Raw genomic sequence first — 19203 nt, 5'->3', positions numbered from 1 at the left:
ACATTGTTGTATTGATCATGCCTTTTAAGATTTGATTCTGGGGAGAAAAAAGTTTCTCTCTTAAGTTAATGAAGTTATCCCTCTGTGGATATATTTATATTTATATATCTATATACCTGCACCTATATCTGTATATACCTCTATCTATATCTAGATATAGATATATAGATACAGATGTATAGACTCCACTATTTGCTAAATTTTATTTAATGAGTACATGTTGCTTTTATTTATCTTACTTGTTTTTATTATTGAAAATGTGGTATGAGTTTCTCCCTACTAAGGCAAAAAATATATCCCTACATATTCTAGACATTGCCTTGGTAGGGGAGAAACTCATATCATGTTTTCAATAATAAAAATAAATATGGTAATTAAAACCAATATATCCTCTTTAAATAAATTAAATAAATTTAGCAAATAGTGGAGGATAAGGGAAAACAAAACTGCCACAATCACTAAAAGTAATTCAGTTTAATATTTTGAATATTTTATACTATATATAGGTTTAAAAATGGAACTAACCACATCTATGTATAACTTTGAATTCTGCTATTTTTCAAAGATAAATTCAACCTTTAACCATATAGCTAACTTGATTTTGAAGGCTAGGAAATTTGCTCTCTTCTGTTTTACAGTAGTCATTTTCTATTTCCATGTGAAAAAACTGCATTTTATTTGCTTCTTTCACTGTGCATCAGCTCAGTTCAGTCACTCGGTCGTGTCCAACTCTTCTACCCTATGAGTCCATAGCACGTCAGGCCTCCCTGTCCATCACCAACTCCCGGAGTTTATCCAAACTCATGTCCATTGAGTCAGTGGTGCCATCCAACCATCTCATCCTGTGTCATCCCCTTCTCTTCCCACTTTCAATCTTTCCCAGCATCAGGGTATTTTCCAATGAGTCAGTTCTTCCCATCAGGTGGTCAAAGTATTGGAGTTTCAGCATCAATCCTTCCAATGAATATTCAGGATTGATTCCCTTTAGGATGGACTAGCTGGATCTCCTTGCAGTCCAAGGGACTCTCAAGAGTCTTCTCCAACACCACAGTTCAAAAGCATCAATTCTTTGGCGGTCAGCTTTCTTTATAGTTCAACTCTTACATCCATACAGGACTACTGGAAAAACCACAGCTTTGACTAGACAGACCTTTGTTGGCAAAGTAATGTCTCTGCTTTTTAATATGCTGTCTAGGTAGGTCATAACTTGTCTTCCAAGGAGCAAGCATCTTTTAATTGCATGGCTGCAGTCACCATCTGCAGTGATTTTGAAGCCCCAAATAATAGTCTGTCACTGTTTCTATTGTTTTCCCATCTATTTGCCATGAAGTGATAGGACCAGATGCCGTGTTCTTAGTTTTCTGATTGTTGAGTTTTAAGCTAGCTTTTTCACTCTCCTCTTTCACCTTCATTAAGAGGCTCTTTAGTTCCTCTTCACTTTCTGCCATAAGGGTGGTGTCATCTGCATCTCTGAGGTTATTGATATTTCTCCTGGCAATCTTGATTCCAGCTTGCTTCATCCAGTCCAGCATTTCTCATGATGTACTCTGCATATAAGTTAAATAAGCAAGGTGACAATATACAGCCTTGACGTACTCCTTTTCCTATCTGGAACCAGTCTGTTGTTCCACGTCCAGTTCTAAGTGTTGCTTCTAGCCCTGCATACAGATTTCTCAAGAGGCAGGTCAGGTGGTCTGGTATTCCTATCTCTTTAAGATGAAAAAAAGCATCAGCTCAAGTCCTTATTAAAATTAAAGAGTTGGTCTTTTCAGGTGGAGCAATGCTTGATGGTGGGGACAGGGCCCGGGGAGTCCAGCAGCTCTGGGAACGCCTATAGGAATGTCTACCCAGGGCTGGGCTCACCGAGGAGTCGGCAGTAGTGGGCCCAGCAGGAAGGTGTGAGCACCTGTTGTGATCTTCACCAAGGGAGTGCCTGAAAGGATGTGGGGACTGGGGAGTGGGCGATACAGCAGGTCTTTAGGAAACCTAGAGGTGTTGAGGTGTGCTGAAAAGCACATGTCTTCACCATCTTATATCAGCTGTGGGGTTTGCAAAAGTCCCTTATCTCCCCGAGCTTCAGTTTCCTTCTTGGTAAAACAGTGGATAACAACTCAACCGTTGCAAAGTTGGTGTGAGGAATCAATGAAGTAACATGGGAAGTGCCTGTTTTTTTTTTTTCTGATTTAAAACAACAAAAAAAACTACGACTCCAAATGCAGCCATGGGTTATGCTTGGTGAAGCCAAGAGTTTGAGTATTTGAAGGTGGACTACAGGGGCTTCGGAATGTTCCAGATATGAAATGAATTGAGACTACTCCTTCACAGCACTTGAACAGGGTGATGAGAAGGTGACTGTCTCCTAAGAGAGTACAGAAGAAGCTATGTCCGCAGGAGATGAAGTTCAGAGCAGAGATTAATGGGGCTTCCCGAGTGTGACACAAGCCCCCTAGGAAGATGGAGGGGGAGGAGGAGGGGCTGTGGGAGGTGAGGAGGAGGGGCTGTGGGAGGCGAGGATTTCTCTGGCTCTGTGACCTAATTAGATCTCCCTGCCTCCACCCGGCCACGCCCAGGGCTCAGTCCTGAACCCAGCTTTCTCCAGTCTGGGCTCCACAGTGGGCGCCCAGCCCAGTCCCTTGGAGTCAGTCCTTCCCGCCCATCACTCCCCGGATCCAGTCCACGTAGTCGAGCACTTTGGTGTAGAAGCCGTACCCCTTGCCACACCCAACACCCCAGGACACGATGCCTGTGGCCACCCAGCGCCGGGCACGATCATCCCACACCACGAAGGCGCCGCCGCTGTCCCCCTGGCAGACACCCTGTGGCCGCGTCTGGTCCCCGGCGCAGAACATGCCATTGGTGAACGCCTCAGGTCTCCGCCTCTCCTGGAGCCAGGCCTCGCAGGCCGCCCTCGGGGCCACAGGCAGCCGCGAGTACTTGAGCTTGGTGCTCAGCCAGCCCATCTCCACGCCGAAGCCGCTGACGTAGCCCCACCGGCCGGGCCGGTACAGGGCCTCGCGGTCCGGCAGGCAGACTGGGAGGAGGTGGGGGCCCAGGGGGACGCTGCGCTCCAGCTCCAGGAGCGCGATGTCCCCGTGGAAGTCGTGGGGCTCGTCCTGACGGTAGTCTGGGTGCATGACCACGCGGCGCACGGGGTGGCCGCCCAGGTCCAGCATCTGGTCTGTGTCCGTGTGGCCCAGGAACACCTGGGCGCTCCGGTTCCTCCTGAGCAAGATGCTGTCCTTGGGGTGGACGGTGTGGGCAGCGGTGAGAACCCAGCGGTCACCCAGAAGGGCCCCGCCGCCCCTGCCATAGATGCTGGTGAGGGCCTGCCAGGGGAAGCTGCCCAGCTCAGCTCTGGAGGCGCCAAGGGACTCCCGGGTCTGGGAGATGGGGACCACCGGCCGTCCACAGACTGAGAAAGAGGAGAGGTAAAGTCAGCGCTGTATCAAGAGACGCTTATTGAAAACCTGCTTCTGTGACCTCCTTTTCCTCCTCGGCCATTTTTAAAGCTGCTTTTTAATTTTCATCTTTATTTATTTACTTATTTGGCTGCACCATGCAGGCATGTAGGATCTTGGCTCCCTGACCAGGGATCGAACCCGTGCTCTCTGTAGTGGAAGTGCAGATTCTTAACCAGTTGCACCCTTTTTTTCCTAAGCCACTTTTTTAGACTTCTTGCCACCTTCTTTGAACAATATCATGCAGCAAGCAGCATTTGTCTGCAGTGTCTCCTGTCTGTTTGTGTGTCATTTCTGTATTTTTTACATCTCCCCCTCCCAGAGCACGAGGTCAGGCTGCCCCTAGAGCTTTCTGTGGCTCTGAAGTAAAACCTGACAAAGATACAAAGATTGGGTTAGAAAGGCAATGTCTGACTGAGTTTCAAAAATGGTGGATCTGAGGGAATTCCATGGTGGTCCACTGGTTAGGACTCTGTGCTTTCACTGCCATGGTAATTCCGTTCAGTCCCTGGTCACTGAACTAAGATCCCACAAGCTGAATGACTCAGTCAAAAAATCAAAAACAAAACAAAACAAAACAGACAACCAGCCAACAATGCTAGATCTGAACCGTCCTCTATTGCTGGTAGGACTGTAAACTGGTTCAACTGCTGTGGAAAACTGTGTGGCGATTCCTCAAAAAGTTAAACACAGAGTTAGTATGTGAGCCAGCAATTCCACTCCTAGGTCTATACAGAAGAGAAATGAAGGTGTTCTCGCTGTAGCAATACCCATAAAAGGCAAAAAAGTGTAAATGACCCAACTGTCAACCAGTCACTGAATGGATAAACAAAGTGGTTTATCTGCACGGTGGAATTCTATTCAGCCATGAGAAGGAACGGAGTACTGACACTCGCTACAACATGGGTGAACCTGGAAAACATTACACTAACTGAAAGAAGCCAGGCACTAAAGCTATTATATGATTCCCTTGAGATGCCATGTCCAGAACAGGCAAGTCCATAGAGATAGAAAGTGGTTAGTGGTTGCCAGAGGACTGGGAGAAGGTAGAGTTGGAGTCTCTTTTGGGGATGATGGACATGTTCTAGAATAAGTGCTAATGGTTGCACAACATTGTCAACTTGCTAAAAATTACTGAATTGTGCACTTCAGTGATTTTTATGTTATATGAACTTTACATTACACACACAAAAAACGCTTGAAAACAATGCTAGACTTTCAGGCAGTATAGCATCAAGGTAGGGAGATATTTGGGGGAAGAGAGCCTGTCTGTGTACCCTTAAAGCAGACCATGTCAAGAGAGGGTTTTCTCTTATTTCAACTGTTTCTCTTCCGTTTTCCATCTGGTTAACTTCCTTCTGGCTTTTCCTTTCCCGGTTATCCCTTGACCATCAAGAAGAAGGGGTGAGCCCCTTGCTTCTCCTCTTCTGGGCATTCTTGGTTCCCCTTTCCTTCCTCGCTTTCTGCCTTTCCTTCCCCCTTTCTATTCTAAGGCTGCCCAGCACCCACATGCCCAAACGCAGCTGAGGCCCTTCTGGGAAGCGGCCGTCTTCATGGCATCACAGGTGCCCACTCACCAGGCACACAGCGGGGAGCCTCCTCCCTTTCCTGGGTCTGCTTCCAGGGCACCTGGGTGGTGCAGGAGAGTGTCTCTGAGGAGTGAAACGAGGGAGGCTCAGAGCTGGGAGGTGGGGGCTGAAAGAGGCCTCAGGTCTTTTGGGGGTGGGAGGGGAATAAGACAGGTAGGAGCTGAATCCTCAGCAGGTGGGGACTCACCTGAGGGCTCGGCCTGGTAATAGGGCTCCTGGCAACAGGTCTGGATCTCAGTGGGGTTGTCTCCAGGTGTGTGGATGGCCTCAGGGCCCCCAGTGGCCTGGTTGATGGGCTGAGTATAATTCACAGCTATAGGAAAACAGTGGTCATTAGTACGGAGAACAGAATTGCAAACTGGCAACCCAGGGATTGAATCTGGTCTGTGGCCATATTTAGTTTGACCTGCACAGTCTTTTGGAAATTTTTATTTTTTTAATTATTTGGCATTGCGTTACAGCTTGGAGGATCTTAGTTCCCTGACCAGGGATTAAACCTGGGTCCTTGACAGTGACAGCATCAAGTTCTAACCACTGGACCACAGGGAATTCTCAGCACAGTCTTTTCTTTTTTAAACATTTGAATTGTTTTTCACCAATCAGATTGTTAATGCTAAAAATATTTGAAAATAACTGTGAAATTAGGGAAGGGGAAACAGACATTTTTCATATGTAGTTAAATTAGTAAAACTTTTGTAGGGAAATTTAGCAATATCAAAATTAAAATTACACATTTTTCAATTTTTTATTTCTAAGAATTTATACTCATGTATTGTGCTCAATGCTGTATATACGAAGATATTCAGAGCAGTACTGTTTGTTGGATGTAAATATCTATCAGTGAAAGACTGATTAAATATACTGTGATGCATCAATAAAGGAGTATTGTATGGTCTTTAAAAAGAAATAGGCAATGCTAATTTCCTAAACCCTGGTGGTGCAGTGGTTTGGACTCAGTGCCAGGGCCTGAGTTTGATCTCTGGTCAGGGAGCTAAGATCCCGCAAGCTACATGTTGTGGCCTATATATATATATATATGTTTAGTTAAATGAAAAAGGGCAAATTTAAAACATTGTGACTAGTACGCAACACACACACACACACCACAGTATTTGTATTCGAGCGGCCTAGAGTGCCTTTGGAAGAATACCCAGGAAACAGAACAGGGTCATTTTTGGGCAAGGGAGACAGGGACTAAGGGCCAGAGATCAGAGGAAGATTATTTTTACTGAAAATTTTACCCATGGGCATGTCTTATCTTTCAAAAAGCCTGGGGTTACCATTTGCAAATCTAGAATTTCTGTTAAAATATGAGATGATCTGCCAGCACTGGTCCTGTCAATCTGCAGGGAAACAATGGAGCTGAGCTGGTGCCCCAGGTACTAGGCTGCTCACTAGAGGGCAGGCTGGGCAGCAAGGGGCTAAGCCGCAGTGTAACCGAGCCCCCAGTCTCAGCTTCCACTGGTCACTTCAAGATACCAGGGAGGGCTTCCCTAGTGTTCCAATGGTTAAGAATCTGCCTTACAATGCAGGCAACATGAGTTTGATCCGTGGTTGAGGAAGATCCCACATACCACGGAGCAACTAAGCCCGTGCACCACAACTATTGAGCCCATGATCCACAGTAAGAGAAGCCACCACAGCAAGAAGCCCCAGCACTGCAACTAGAGAGTAGCCCCTGCTCACAGCAACTAGAGAAAGCTTGCATGCATCAGTGAAGACCCAGCATAGCCAAAAAATAAATAAATCTAAAAAAAATATAAAGATACCAGGGGCCAGGGCTGTGGGCAGGGACTTCCCTCCCTGCACCCTGGGGGCACCCTCACCCACGGCTTGGTAGAGGGCCAGGAAGCCCTTGTGGAGGCCTGGGGTCTTGTCTTCAGAGGCCGGTGCACTGAAGGTCAGCCGCAAACTGTTCCCTGAGGACACAAACTCCCTCTGACCAGGGGGCCTGCCCAGCAGGGAGCCCTGCTGCCCACAGAACTGGCCGAGATCCATCCCACTGGCTGTGATCTGCAAGGGAAGGGGGTAGGCAGGTGTGGGGTGAACCTGACCACAGGTGGTCATAGGGTCATGTCAGGGTGTGGACCCCAGCCCTGCGTTGAAGGTTCTGCACACTGTTGGGGTTTGGAGGCTGTACCACCTCCTGGAAACTTCCTTAAGTCAGTTCCTGTTCCATTCCTGGTTCCCAAGTTTTTTCAATCCATGACCAGATACCTAACTGATTTCTTTAGCCTGCCATAGTTACATCATACAGCCCACCTTATTTCAAGAATTGAAATGGAAACTTATAATAACTGGATTGTACAATGTTACGGATGGAAGTTCATAACATTGTGCAGGAGGCTGTGATCAAAATCATTCCCAAGAAAATGAAATGCAAAAAGGCAAAATGGTTGTCTGAGGAGGCCTTACAAATAGCTGAGAAAAGAAGAGCAGCGAAAGGCAAAGGAGAAAAGGAAAGACAGACCCATCTGAGTGCAGAGTTTCAAAGAATAGCAAGGAGAGATAAGACAGCCTTCCTAAGTGATCAATGCAAAGAAAAGAGGAAAACAATAGAATGGGAAAGACAAGAGATCTCTTCAAGAAAATTAGAGATACCAAGGGAGTATTTCATGCAAAGATGGGCACAATCAAGGACAGAAACGGTATGGACTTAACAGAAGCAGAAGATATTAAGAAGAGGTGGCAAGAATACACAGAAGAACTGTACAAAACACATCTTCATGACCCAGATAACCACGATGGTGTGATCACTCACCTAGAGCCAGACATCCTGGAATGCGAAGTCAAGTGGGCCTTAGAAAGCATCGCTATGAACAAAGCTAGAGGAGGTAATGGAATTCCAGTTGAACTCTTTCAAATCCTGAAAGATGATGCTGTGAAAATGCTGCACTCAATATGCTAGCAAATTTGGAAAACTCAGCAGTGGCCACAGGACTGGAAAATGTCAGTTTTCATTCCAGTCCCAACGAAAGGCAATGCCAAAGAATGCCCAAACTACTGAACACTTGCACCCACTTCACACATTAGCAAAGTAATGCTCAAAATTCTCCAAGCTAACAGTATGTGAAATGAGAATTTCCAGACGTTCAAGGTGGAGTTAGAAAAGGCAGAGGAACCAGAGATCAAATTGCCAACATCTGTTGGATCATAGAAAAAGTAAGAGAATTCCAGAAAACCATCTACTTCTGCTTTATTGACTATGCCAAGGCCTTTGACTCTGTAGATTGCAACAAACGGTGGAACATTCTTAAAACAATGGGAATACCAGACCACCTTACCTGCTTCCCAAGAAACCTGTAGGCAGGTCAAGAAGCAACAGTTAGAACCGGACATGGAACAATGGACTGGTTCCAAACTAGGAAAGAAGTAAGTCAAGGCAGTATATTGTCACCCTGCTTATTTAACCGGAGAAGGCAATGGCATCCCACTCCAGTACTCTTGCCTGGAAAATCCCATGGATGGAGGAGCCTGGTAGGCTGCAGTCCACGGGGTCGCTAGGAGTCGGAGACGACTGAGCGACTTCACTTTCACTTTTCACTTTCATGCATTGGAGAAGGAAATGGCAACCCACTCCAGTGTTCTTGCCTGGAGAATCCCAGGGACAGCGGAGCCTGGTGGGCTGCTGTCTATGGGGTCGCACAGAGTTGGACACGACTGAAGCGACTTAGCAGCAGCAGCAGCAGCTTATTTAACTTCTACAAGTACATTGTGTGAAATGCCGGGCTGGATGAAGCACAAGCTGGAATCAAGATTGCCAGGAGAAATATCAATAACCTCAGATATGCAGATGACACCACCATTATGGCAGGAAGTGAAGAGGAACTAAAGAGCCTCTTAATGAAAGTGAAAGAGGAGAGTGAAAAATCTGGCTTAAAACTCAACATTCAGAAAACTAAGATCATGGCATCTGGTCCCATCACTTCATGGCAAATAGATGGGGAAACAATGGAAACAGTGACAGTCTTTATTTCCTTGGGCTCCAAAGTCACTGCAGATGGTGACTGCAGCCATGAAATTAAAAGATGCTTGCTCCTTGGAATAAAAGCTATGACCAACCTAGACAGCATATTAAAAAGCTGAGACATTACCTTGACAACAAAGATCTGTCTAGTCAAAGCTATGATTTTTTTCAGTAGTCATGTATGGATGTGAGAGTTGGACTGTGTAGAAAGGCTGAGCATTGAAGAATGATGCTTTTGAACTGTGATGTTGGAGAAGACTCTTGAGAGTCCCTTGAACTGAAAGGAGATCAAACCAGTCAATCCTAAATGAAATCAATCCTGAATATTCATTGGAAGGACTGATGATGAAGCTCCAATACTTTGGCCACCTGATGCGAAGAACTGACTCATTGGATAAGACGCTGATGCTGGGAAAGATTGAAGGCAGGAGAAGGGGACGAAAGAGGATGAGATGGTTGGATGGCATCACTGACTCAATGCACATGAGTGTGAGCAAGCTGCGGGAGTTGGTGATGGACAGGGAAGCCTGGCGTGCTGCAGTCCATGGGGTTGCAAAGAGTCCGATGCGACCGAGTGATTTAACTGAACTGAATATCCATCTCCTGAGCCTGACAGTGCAGGCACTCAACGTGGTTGATGATGCATTTTTAATGACTGATGTGTGAGTTCTTGCTTTCGACTCTAGGGATTTGCAGTGTTTTTGTGTCCCTTGGTGAGACTTCCTGACCAGTGACCTCCTCTCTCGTTGGTGGGGCCCAGATGGCAGGGTGCACAGGTAAGCATGGGGCCCCCGCTGGGAGACCCAGCCTCCCACGTAAGCCTCGAGTTTCAGGGCCTGGCCCCCTCCCACTGCCCTGAGCCTCTGGCCAGTGGCCTCCCCATGCAGAGTCCCTTCAGAACCCCACCCAACTCACTGTGACGGAGTCCTGCTCACAGTCCGGGGACGGCTCCAGGTCGAAGTCCTGGAACAGGAGCCTCACAGCATAGCCCTCTGGAGCCTCGATGTCTGTGGAGCTCTCCTGGCCTTTGACGTATGGCTCTGGGTACCCAGGGGATGTCAGCTTCTGAGGCAGCCACTGGGCCAGGAGCACCGTGGAACCCTGCGTGGGGCAAGCCTGGAGGACTCCCCAGAGGAGGAACCACCACCTGGGAGTGGGCCAGGACAGATGCGGCCGCATGGCTGTGGCTTCGGGCCTGTGGAAACATGAGGGGGCAGGCGGTGCTAAGAGCTGAGAGGCCTGGGCACCACCGTCCACACCCTTATGGCCCCTCCTGCCCCAATTCCTTCAGCCTCCTGGTCAGCCTGTGGTTGGACTGTGGGTTTTCCACCACTGCCCACCTCCCTGGAGAGGCCCATCCAAGCAGGGGCTGCTTTCTGTCTGCTTCAGCCAACCCCAGTCCCATTCTGGCGTCTGATGAGCCTGGAGGTTACAAGTGAAACACATTTAAACATGATAGTGTGTCCTGGCTGGAGCTTGAGCCAGCACAGCTCAGGGAAGGCTGCTGGAGGCTGTGTGTGTGTGTGTGTGTGTGTGTGCACGCAAGTGCACATCTGCCCCAGGGTGTGTATGTGTGTGTGTGTGTGTGTGTGTGTGTGTGTGTGTGTGCCCGCGCGCAAGTGCACATCTGCCCCAGGGTGCCTTTCCCATGTCCCCAAACTTCTCTCAGCCTCCTCAGCCTCTCCAGCCTCCCCAATCTCCTCAGCCTCCTCAGCCTCTCCAGCCCCTCCAGGCACACTCACATGTTGCCTAGGCAGCAGGTGGAGTGAGGCTTCCCCAGAGACAGTTCCCCCAACTCTGAGACCAGGAACCTGGAACCCGACATCCGAGCCCTGAGAGGACTTGGCCCGGGCCGGGGAACAGGAAGTGGGGCTGGAGAAGGCCCTATGGGGGAGGAGAGAGAAGTTACTGGAAATGAGTTGAGTAATTCTCCGCAGTTCCCTTTTCTCGAATTCTCTGGGTTAAGCGCCACCTGCTGTCTGATTCAATAATAGCTCACCCTACCCCAAAGCAAAGGAAAAACAACTCCACAACCGCGCTGGCCCCGAGAGGCCATCAGGGGTGGGGCCGCTCACTCTTGTCTCTTTCGCACTGTTTAATTTTTACCGTATGCGTGTCTCACAATCGGTAGGATGGCTCCTTCTGAGTTAGCCCTTCGCCTTTGATCAGCAAGATTTCTCCCTCCCTGACCTCCTGCTTATTCTGTAACCAGCTAGCCTCTTGCAGACATTGAACTTTGTGACCACCCTACCTCCCGCCTCACCAAACGTGGCCGGGGGCCGCACTGAGGCAGTCCTTGAATCCCGCCCACAGGCCCCGGATCCTGCTTGTCCAGCAGGCTCAGGCTGACGCAGGGCAGGGTCAGTTTCAGGCCAAAGTTTCTGGAGGCGGAGGGGGGTGGAGGTGAGGGTGGGGCGTGTCTGTGGACAAAGGGCTGCCCTGTTTGAACGCCCAGCGCGAGCCATAAAGCTGATTCTTGTCTCTCCTGGTAGGTCACAGCGCAGGGATTCCTACCGTTAATTCAATACTTGCAGGCTCCGAAGCTCTTAAAAACTTTGGGGGAAAAAAAAAGTCAAACGGAGTAATGGAATTTTACCTTTATGCTAGAAAGAAGGAGAAGAGTCCCAAAGGTATCTGTCTGGTCTAACAAATAAATCACAGTCTCACAAGTACTTAACGCTTTCTGGAAACGGAAGAGGTTAATTAGTTAATTTACTATTATTTTATGGACCATTTTTAAAGTCTTTATTGAATTTGTTATGATATTGCTTCAGTTTATGACTCAACTGGTAAAGAATCTGCCTGCAATGTGGGAGACCTGGGTTCGATCCCTGAGTTGTGAAGATCCCCTGGAGAAGGCTACCCACCCTGGGATTCTGGCCTGGAGACTTCCATGGACTGTATAGTACATGGGGTCACAAAGAATCTGACACGACTGAGCGACTTCCACTTTTCTGTTGTACGTTTTGGTTTTTTGGCTGCAAAGTATGTGGGACCTTAGCTTCTGGACCACGGGTTGAACGTGCACTCCCTTCATTGGAAGGTGAAGTCTTAACCTCTGAACCGCCAGGGAAGTTCCTGAAGAAGTTAAATATCATTTTCAGAGGAATAAGTTATCAATGGCTGACCAGAGTTGCCGCCTTTTGTTTGTTTGGGGGCTGTGCTACAGAGCAGACAGGATCTTAGTCCCCCAACCAAGGATTGAACCTGTACCCCAGGCAGTGGAAGCTTGGCATCCTAACCATTGGATTTCCAGAGAATTCCTGAGTTGCCACCTTTTAAAGTTTCTAGATGCCATTGCACTGCTCCTATAGCAATCATCTCTGAAGTCTGAATACCTTAAAAAGATTCCTCCATACAAGTTACACTCCCAAAGATGACGGAAGTATAACAGAGAACAGGATTATCTATCTTCACTGAATGTTCTCGATTCACCGTTTATCAGGATCAACTCTGTGAAGAAGAATCATGTCTGATTTTCTGCAACTCCAGGATAAGAAGGATTATACTTGCATCTTCCTGAGATTTGTTTCATGAGCATTTGTAGGCTTGCTTTCTAAAACCAAGTACCAGCATTTCATTATAGAGTATTTAGAGGAGAAAAAAAGGCAGCTTAACATGTTCAAAGGAAAAGAGAAAGTTAAATGGATATCAGACACATTGTGTTTTCCGTCTTCAGGTGGGATAACGGTCCTTTCCCTCCAAGGGGAGTATGAGGGCTTGGCCTGAGCGAGCCCGTGGGACTGTGTTTGGGGAAGGCTCAAGGAACAGGTGCAGTGGAAAGTTCCTGGAAATACAGTGATTGTCAGTATGACCTTACAAAAGTCTCTAGAGTAGATACTACTTGCTGTCTGACTCAGGGGTAAATATTGGAGATGGTTTATTTTTATTCTATTTTTTGGCCCTGCAACATGCAAGATCTTAGTTCCCCAGCCAGGGATCGAATCCCAGCCTCCCTGGGTTGGAAGCTCAGTCTTAACCGCTGGAACACCAGGGAAGTCCTGAAACCTGCCCTTTTATTGATATATAACTCTTAGGGTTACAAGGAGCACTTGGGAAGCCACAGACACATCCACAGGCATGAACAACAGTACTGATCCATGATCCATCTGGTGGGAAGAAACCAGCTGAGGCTCCCATGGGGGCTGCGGATCCTCCTCTAGTCTTCCTTTGGAGCATCATTCCCTGTTCCCTTGTACAGTCTGTGTGGGCTGGGTTGTACTCTGCTCCTAAGCTTGTGCTCCCTTCCTAAGAGCAGGATTTAGTGGAGTACCTTGGTTAGCCCATTGTTCCTGGAGACATTCTGGAGGAGAGGAGGAGGAGGCCCTTGAAAGAAAACCCCGAGGCAGGCAGGATGCCAATTTGCATGGGACTAAAAGCCTTCTTGGGATATAGGGCTTTCAGTTTTAAAACTGGGGAAATTCTGGATCACCCAGGACAGCTGGTCACTCTAAATGGACAGGGGGCAAAGTGCTGGGTGGAGACTGGGTGGGAAAGAGGGTAGGGGACCAAGAGGGTGAAGGGGAGCGACCCTTCCTGCAGCTGGAGTCTGGAGCGGCCCAGGGCCTGGACATAGTCCCCATTTTGGTGAATTGGACCCTTTGCACAGGAGAACTTGACCAGGGCCCACCTGGATGGTGCAGCTGTAGTGTATGTTGGGGTCAGGGGAGAAAGCCACCAGGGACTGGGGACTGAGAAGGAGCCTCAGCTGGTGACCGCAGGCCCATGTGGGACTAGGGGGGCTAGTGAGGCAGGCCCATGTGGGGCTGCTGGGGGTCAGCAGTTCCCTAGTCCTGCTTCCAGGATCACCTCCCCTCTCTGGGGCCTCCTCTCCAGCTGGCAGGGAGATAGAAGCAGCTGTTGCTCTGCAGCTTGTAACCTGGGCAGAAGAAGCAGAAGTAGCTGCCCCAGTGATTATGGCAGAGATTTAGGCATGGGGGGGGGTCCTCAGGGCTGGGAGTGGGGAGGTAGGGGAGCCTTGGGAAAGGGAGCAGGTCTTAGGGAGAGCAAGCATGCTTTTCTTAATTTCTGCACCACGGGGTGCTTATGCTCACCTCCATCTGCATGTGGGCACAGGCCATGTGAGGATAAGAGGTGGAGGCCTTAGCATTGAGCCTGACCCACCTTCCTGAGCTCCAAGCTCAAGCGCATCTTTCTCTCGCTGTGTGGTGCTTGGCTCATAATCAGGCTGTAAGCTACTTGAGTGTCTCAGGTATTTCTACATCATTCCCCTCAACAATGGCTGCTTGGGGGCAGGCTCCCGGCAACCCAGCTAGGACTAAAAAAAGATGAGTTAAATTTGGGCTATTGCTCATCTCAAGACAGTCTACAGGTTGTGTGAACCAAGTTAACTGCCTACTTGAAAAAAAAAATCAATAGTTTTTGGAGGAACATCACAGAACCCACAGACTTTATAATGTCCAGGATGTGATCCACAATTACTCCAAATAAGAAGAAACAGGAAAACACAAACCACACTCTAGAGAAAGACAACAGACCAGCCCCTGAGATGACCCAGATGGTGGAGTCAGTGCCCAAGGACTTCAGCACACAGAGATGCAACCTACAGTCCGTCGGGTAGCAAGCTATGCTCCTTTCAAAGAAAAAAGACAGGAACACAAGCAGAGAAACAAGAAACTTAAAATATAGAACCAAAAAGAGGCAGGATATGAAATTAAAAAAAAAAATCACTGGCTTAATAGAAAGAGGGAGATGGTAGAAGAGTCAGTGACCTTGAAGATAGATAAATAGAATTAACTGATCTGAAGGACAGAGAGGAAAAAAACTTTCAAAATGAGCAGAAACTCAGGGGGATGCTATAAAAAAAAAACCCTCTAAGATGTGTATTCTTGGAGTCCCAGAAGGAGAGGAGAAAGAGTGAGGCAGCAAAAATATTCAAAAGAATAATGGCTGGAACTTTCCAGCTTTTGTGAAAGCATATATCTTCAGGTTCAAGAAACTTCATAAACTCCAAGCGGAATTGAAAATAAACAAAAAGGCACATCAGAGTCAAACTGCTAAAAACCAAAGATAAGAAGGGAATCTTGAAAGAGGCTGGACAGAGATAAAGGACATGCTGCAAACAAGAGAACAATATTCTCAATGTCACTGCTTTCTCATCAAAAACCATATAGAAGCAAGCAGTGTCGCAGCATCTTCAGAACACCAAAAGAAAAAAAAGTCCTCAGCTTCAAGTTATTTTGCCAGTGAAAGTGTTCTTCAAGATTGAAGATGAAATGAAAGCATTTTCAGATAAAAGAAAACTTCAAGACTTTGTCATGAGCAGAGCTGCTGTAAGAGAGATGCTTCAGTTTGTAGGGTTATGGGCAAGAATCAAGGTGAATGAGCGGAGCTGGAGGACAGATCAGGAGAGACGGTACCCTGATGGCTCAGAGGGTAAAGAATCTGCCTGCAATTTGGGAGAGCTGGGTTCGATCCCTGGGTTGGGAGGATCCCCTGGAGGAGGGCATGGCAACTCACTCCAGTATTCTTGCCCGGAGAATTCCATGGACAGAGGAGCCTGGTGGCTACAGTCCATGGGGTCGCAACGAGTTGGACACAACTGTAGCAAGTTGGCATGCGCGAATAGTTGATTTATAGTGTTGTGCCAATCTCTGAAGAAATTAAGAAAGGCTATCGACAAGGAATGGTAATACTGCAAAAAAGAAACTAGAAACTATAAGGAGGAGTCAAGAAAAATTAGAAAATTCATTTGCCGAGACAAAAGCTGAGCTAAAGGCCCTGAGTAGCAGAATGAATAATGCAGAAGAAAAACTAAATGATCTCAATACTTTTCAAGGGTATGAAGTGAAGTGAAGTCGCTCAGTCATGTCCGACTCTTTGCGGGTATAGAGTTCAAGGGTATAGAGTTTGAGAAAAGTTGCCTAGAGCAACCACTAAAAGTAAATTTAAAAATAAGATTAAAAAAAAAAGAAGGCAAAGAGATAGAGCTAAGAGGCCAGTCTATGGATTGAAATGAAATTCTGAACTCTAACTCCATTTAATTTGGGAGGACTTGCTTCTAGTAGGGTGACCTATTAGAAATCGTCCTGGTTTGTCTGGGACACGGGGCTTTCAATCCTAAAACAGATTCAGTCCCAGGCAGACTGGTAACTTCTTGTCTTTCAATCATCTATTCTGTGCCCCTTCCTTTAGTCAAATGTGAGCCCCTAAAGAGTAGAAGCACATTTGCTCTGTGGAGGCCCCCACCCTCAGCAGGAGAACTGAATAAAGAAAATAAAGGAAACAAACTATGAAATTCTAAGTACACTATGTCCACAAAAATAGAAAACACAGGAACAGTCTCAAATAAATACCCTCTAATACACAGGAACAGTATATTAGAGAATAGGGCTGCGGATGGTTTAAAAAAATGTTACTCTGTTTAGTGAAATTCTTGTAATGTTACTAAATGACTTGGATAATTACAAAAGGACTTGGTAGTTATGGAAGGACTGATGCTGAAGCTGAAGCTCCAATACTTTGCCTACCTGATGCAAAGAGCTGACTCACTGGAAAAGACCCTGATTCTGGGAAAGATTGAGGGCAGGAGAAGAAGGGAGTGACAGGATGAGATGGTTGGATGGGATCACTGACTCAATGCACATGAGTGTGAGCAAGCTGCAGGAGTTGGTGATGGACAGGGAAGCCTGGTGTGTTGCAGTCCATGGGATCGCAAAGATTCCGACACAACTGAACGACTAGACAACAAAAATGATCTTTGTGACCAGGCAGCCCTTTCTAAGCCAGATGAGATTAGAAGAATGAGGCCACGGATCCTGAAGACAATGACAGACCTTGGATCTGGGGGCATCTTGAATCCATGGGGTTAATGGAGAAAAACTTTTGATCCTTGGCTACCAGCTCAGGCCACACAGATCCTTTCAATCCTGGGAGCTTATGCAGATGTGCTTAGTTGCTTCAGTCGTGTCCTACTCTTTGCGACCCCATGGACTATAGTCTGCCAGGCTCTTCTGGATTTCTCCAGGCAAGAATACTGGAGTGGATTGCCATGCCCTCCTCCAGGGGTTCTTCCAGACCCAGGGATAGAACCTGGGTCTCCCACATTGAAGGCAGATTCTTTATTGCTGAGACCACCAGGGAAGCTCCTGGGAGTTTATATCTCAAGGCAAATCCGTATCCTGCTGTCTTTACTCTGCCCTTATCTCCAGTTCTCACTCACACCTTCTGAGCCAACTTCTGGGTCTACTGAGTTGTATTTCTCATTAACTGAGGAAGGCAGGGGGCTGAGGCAGGGAGGGAGGCAGTCTTTAAAGCTGTGGTGGGGGATGGAGACAGAGCAGGGGGAGAACATGGCCACCAGGGCACTAAGTACAGAGACTCATTTTCAGTTTGGATTTTTATTTTTACTTTTATTTTTTTAAGTAAATAAATTTATTTATTTTTGGCTGTGCTGGTTCTTTGTAATAGTGCACAGGCTTCTCACTGCAGTGGCTTCTCTTGTTACAGAGCATGGGCTCTAGAGCACAGGCTCAGTAGTTGTGGCTGCTGCTGCTGCTGCTAAGTTGCTTCAGTCGTGTCCGACTCTGTGTGACCCCATAAACAGCAGCTCACCCGGCTTCCCCGTCCCTAGGATTCTCCAGGCAAGAATGCTGGAGTGGGTTGCCATTTCCTTCTCCAATGCATGAAAGTGAAAAGTGAAAGTAAAGTCGCTTAGTTGTGTCCAACTCTTCGCGACCCCATGGACTGCAGCCTACCAGGCTCCGCTGTCCATGGGATTTTCCAGGCACACGGGCCTAATTGCTCTGAGGCATGTGGGATCTTCCTGGATCAGGGATCGAACCTGCGTCTCCTGCATTGGCAGGTGGATTCTTAACCACTGGACCACCAGGGAAGTCCTTTGGTTTTACTTTTGCAATTCCCGTTGGTGCTGCCACCTGCTGTCCTGTGTGGGGAAGGGCCCACGGGGGCAGGGATGGCAGGGTGGCGGGTGGAGGTGGGGTGCTGGATTTTATAGATCAGGGAAGTTTTTCTGCAGCCTTCATTAGACCTCAGAATTTAAAGAGGAGTTTGCTCTCTCTTGGACTCCAAACAGCCTCAGAAGACCCTGGGCTGAGAGGGTGGGGCAGTTTCCTGTCTTAGACAGCTTGCCCTGGGTCAGGACAGGTTCCATGCCCAGAGTCAGGTGAGGAGAGGTACAGGTGGCGAGCAGACGGGGCTGAGAAGGCCTGAGTCAGGGATCCTGGGCTTCTGTCCTTAACAGTCAGTATAGAAGTGGGCAGACCAGGGATTTAGGGATAAGAGTGATTCTGCTGGACATGGCAAACTGACTTATGGACAAGGGTTTGGGGGGAGGAAGGAGAGGGTGAGACAAATGGAGAGAGCAGCGTGGAAGCACATACTCTACCATGTGTAACATAGATAGCCAATGGGAATTTGCTGTATGACTCAGGGAACTTAAAGCAGGGCTCTGTAATAATCTAGAGGGATGGGATAGGGTGGGAGGTGGAAGGTGGGAGGTAGGTCCAAAAGGGAGGGGACATATGTACAGTTCAGTTCAGTTGCTCAGCTGTGTCCGATTCTTTGCAACCCCATGGACTGCAGCACACCAGGCCTCCCTGTCCATCACCAACTGCCAGAGTTTACTCAAACTCGTGTCCATTGAGTCGCTGATGCCATCCAACCATCTCATCCTCTGTCGTTCCCTTCTCCTCCTGCCCTCAATCTTTCCCAGCATCAGGGTCTTTTCAAATGAGTCAGCATTTGCATCAGGTGGCCAAAGTATTGGAATTTCAGCTTCAACATTAGTCCTTCCAATGAACACTTAGGACTGATCTCCTTTAGGATGGACTGGTTGGATTTCCTTGCAGTCCAAGGGACTCTCAAGAATCTTCTCCAACACCACAGTTCAAAAGCATCCATTCTTCAGCCCTCAGCTTTCTTTATGGTCCAACTCTCACATCCATGCATGACTACTGGAAAAACCATAGCCTTGACTAGATGGACCTTTGTTGGCAAAGTAATGTCTCTGCTTTTTAATATGCTGTGTAGGCTGGTCATAACTTTCCTGCCAAGGAGCAAGTGTCTTTTAATTTCATGTCTGCAATCGCCATCTGCAGTGATTTTGGAGGCCCCCAAAATAAAGTCTGCCACTGTTTCCACTGTTTCCCCATCTATTTGCCATGAAGTGATGGGACCAAATGCCATGATCTTAGTTTTCTGAATGTTG

General features: G+C 47.6%; 1 protein-coding gene across 4 annotated transcripts; it reads right to left on the bottom strand.

The window, feature by feature from the left end:
- Positions 1 to 461: 461 nt before the first annotated feature.
- C1RL (complement C1r subcomponent like) lies at positions 462 to 11377 on the bottom strand. Of its 4 annotated transcripts, XM_081588030.1 has the most exons (7): positions 11278 to 11344; positions 10757 to 10898; positions 9930 to 10209; positions 6874 to 7060; positions 5235 to 5360; positions 5036 to 5110; positions 462 to 3412 (listed from the first exon to the last, which is right to left on the bottom strand). In XM_081588030.1, the coding sequence occupies exons 2-7, from the start codon at positions 10837 to 10839 to the stop codon at positions 2640 to 2642; spliced, it is 1524 nt and encodes a 507-aa protein (XP_081444156.1). In that variant the 5' UTR covers positions 10840 to 10898; positions 11278 to 11344; the 3' UTR covers positions 462 to 2639. The 4 variants fall into 4 exon arrangements, with proteins under 4 accessions (XP_081444156.1, XP_081444158.1, XP_081444157.1 ...); XM_081588032.1 differs by lacking the exon at positions 10757 to 10898 and having other exon boundaries at positions 11278 to 11377; XM_081588031.1 differs by lacking the exons at positions 10757 to 10898; positions 11278 to 11344 and adding an exon at positions 10355 to 10430.
- Between the last annotated feature and the right edge of the window lie 7826 nt (positions 11378 to 19203).

This window comes from Giraffa tippelskirchi, chromosome 4 (assembly GCF_054371585.1).
Source record: "Giraffa tippelskirchi isolate mGirTip1 chromosome 4, T2T-mGirTip1v1.2.pri, whole genome shotgun sequence".
Classification (NCBI taxonomy): Eukaryota; Metazoa; Chordata; class Mammalia; order Artiodactyla; family Giraffidae; genus Giraffa; species Giraffa tippelskirchi.
Note: the sequence above shows the minus strand (reverse complement) of the source record. Positions and strands in the feature narration are given on the sequence as shown.

Bases quoted from the DNA above. Each gene is read 5' to 3' on its own strand.
- C1RL (XM_081588030.1), bottom strand. From the start codon at position 10,839: ATGTCGGGTTCCAGGTTCCTGGTCTCAGAGTTGGGGGAACTGTCTCTG. The intron at 5,361-6,873 runs GTGAGGGTGCCC...GTTTTCCTATAG, and splicing joins GGCCCTCTACCAAGCCGTGG to CTGTGAATTATACTCAGCCC. The intron at 5,111-5,234 runs GTGAGTCCCCAC...TTCACTCCTCAG, and splicing joins TTACCAGGCCGAGCCCTCAG to AGACACTCTCCTGCACCACC.